General features: G+C 48.3%; 1 protein-coding gene across 1 annotated transcript; it reads right to left on the bottom strand.

Annotated features, from left to right (window-relative positions):
• Nucleotides 1-3: 3 nt before the first annotated feature.
• Nucleotides 4-1,301, bottom strand: LYVE1 (lymphatic vessel endothelial hyaluronan receptor 1; the record flags this gene model as incomplete). Its single annotated transcript, XM_009083305.1, has 2 exons — nucleotides 4-197; nucleotides 1,161-1,301. Coding segments are annotated over 2 exons (335 nt in total), but the record flags the coding sequence as incomplete, so codon positions are not given.
• Between the last annotated feature and the right edge of the window lie 33 nt (nucleotides 1,302-1,334).

Below are 1,334 nucleotides of genomic sequence, written 5' to 3'. Positions count from 1 at the left end.
CGTCGGCAGCGTCTCGCTCACGCACACCACGCGGAACCGCCTGGGCCTCGCGGTGTGCTGGGGCTCAGCCCCCGTGGGCACCGCCGTGGCGTTCTCTGGCAGATCCCAGGCTGAGTAGGGTGTGGAGTCTGTGGATGCACTCAGTGAGGGCTGTGTGGTTGTGCTGGGGTCTGGCTTACAGGAATTAATCTGAACATCTGCAGCGGGGAAAGGAAACACATGAAGTTGTGCTGGATATTGGTTTTGTACTGACTGCACAGGTGTTTCTTGAATTATTCATCAGTCTTGCACAGCCATTCTTCTCCTGCTTTTTCCAACCCTTGTTCACAGTGTTCCTGAAAACTTTCAGGATTTTGTACATATTCCCCTGCTCTTGTTATCTAAAACTCATTGGTGAGGTCTAGGAGGTGATTAGAAACAAAGTATGGAGCCTTTGTTTGGTCCAGGGATTGGGACAGTTGTTACGCAATGACGTGGGCACTGGCAGGAACACACACCTCTAGTTACTGCCTTCTAGTTAATAGCACAGAAGCTATTAAGGAACAGCAGGGATCTAAACATCCAGGCCCAGGATCCACTGCTGCATCTTCCCCCTGAAAATCGTCAGTGAGGGGAGGGACAGGTCTTTTCACATATAGAAGATGCACATTAAAACAGACTGTTTGATGTTACTGATAACAGATTGGGAATCTGGTTAGCTTTATGGTTTCTGGGCAGTTTGACTTTAAATTTAATTTAGTTTAGTGGATACATTTCCCTTTATCAAAAAACATTCAGCTTCTCCTTACATCTCCCAGCCGTGGCCTTTGGGCAAGAACAGACACACACATCCTGGTTACAGATTCCTCTCATTGTCTCAAATCAACATGGCTAAATAACCAAACCATACTAAGAGCACTGCATCAACACTGCAGGATGGTAAAAACCACTCTTCCTCAGCAGCTTTCATGGCAGCACCAAACTTTTAATTTGGATTGGCTGAATGGACTTTTTGTATTTCTTGGAAACTTAAGAGTCAGGAACAGCCTGACAACAACTGGGACTGGGGACACAGAGCCAGCAAGCGATAACAACTCATTCACTAGTTTTTTTAGTGGGGTATTAAAACACCAACACAAGCCAAACCAACCCACAGAAACGTGGCTGTTGAGCTCACACACCTGAGGAATTGAAGCAGTAAACCTGGAATTCCCGGACGTGATCCGCATGCCACGACACCAGGCCAGTCCCTCCCCTGCCACATCTGCTGTTGGAGGTCACCCGAGGGATGACGGCAATTCCCTCCTTCACCCAGCCGAAGCTACGAGGGAAGGCAGCTCTGAGTGCCAGGTAAC

The sequence above is a fragment of the Acanthisitta chloris genome, unplaced genomic scaffold (assembly GCF_000695815.1).
Source record: "Acanthisitta chloris isolate BGI_N310 unplaced genomic scaffold, ASM69581v1 C16576737, whole genome shotgun sequence".
Taxonomy (NCBI): domain Eukaryota; kingdom Metazoa; phylum Chordata; class Aves; order Passeriformes; family Acanthisittidae; genus Acanthisitta; species Acanthisitta chloris.
The sequence above is the reverse complement of the archived record's forward strand: the minus strand, read 5'-3'. Positions and strand labels throughout refer to the sequence as shown.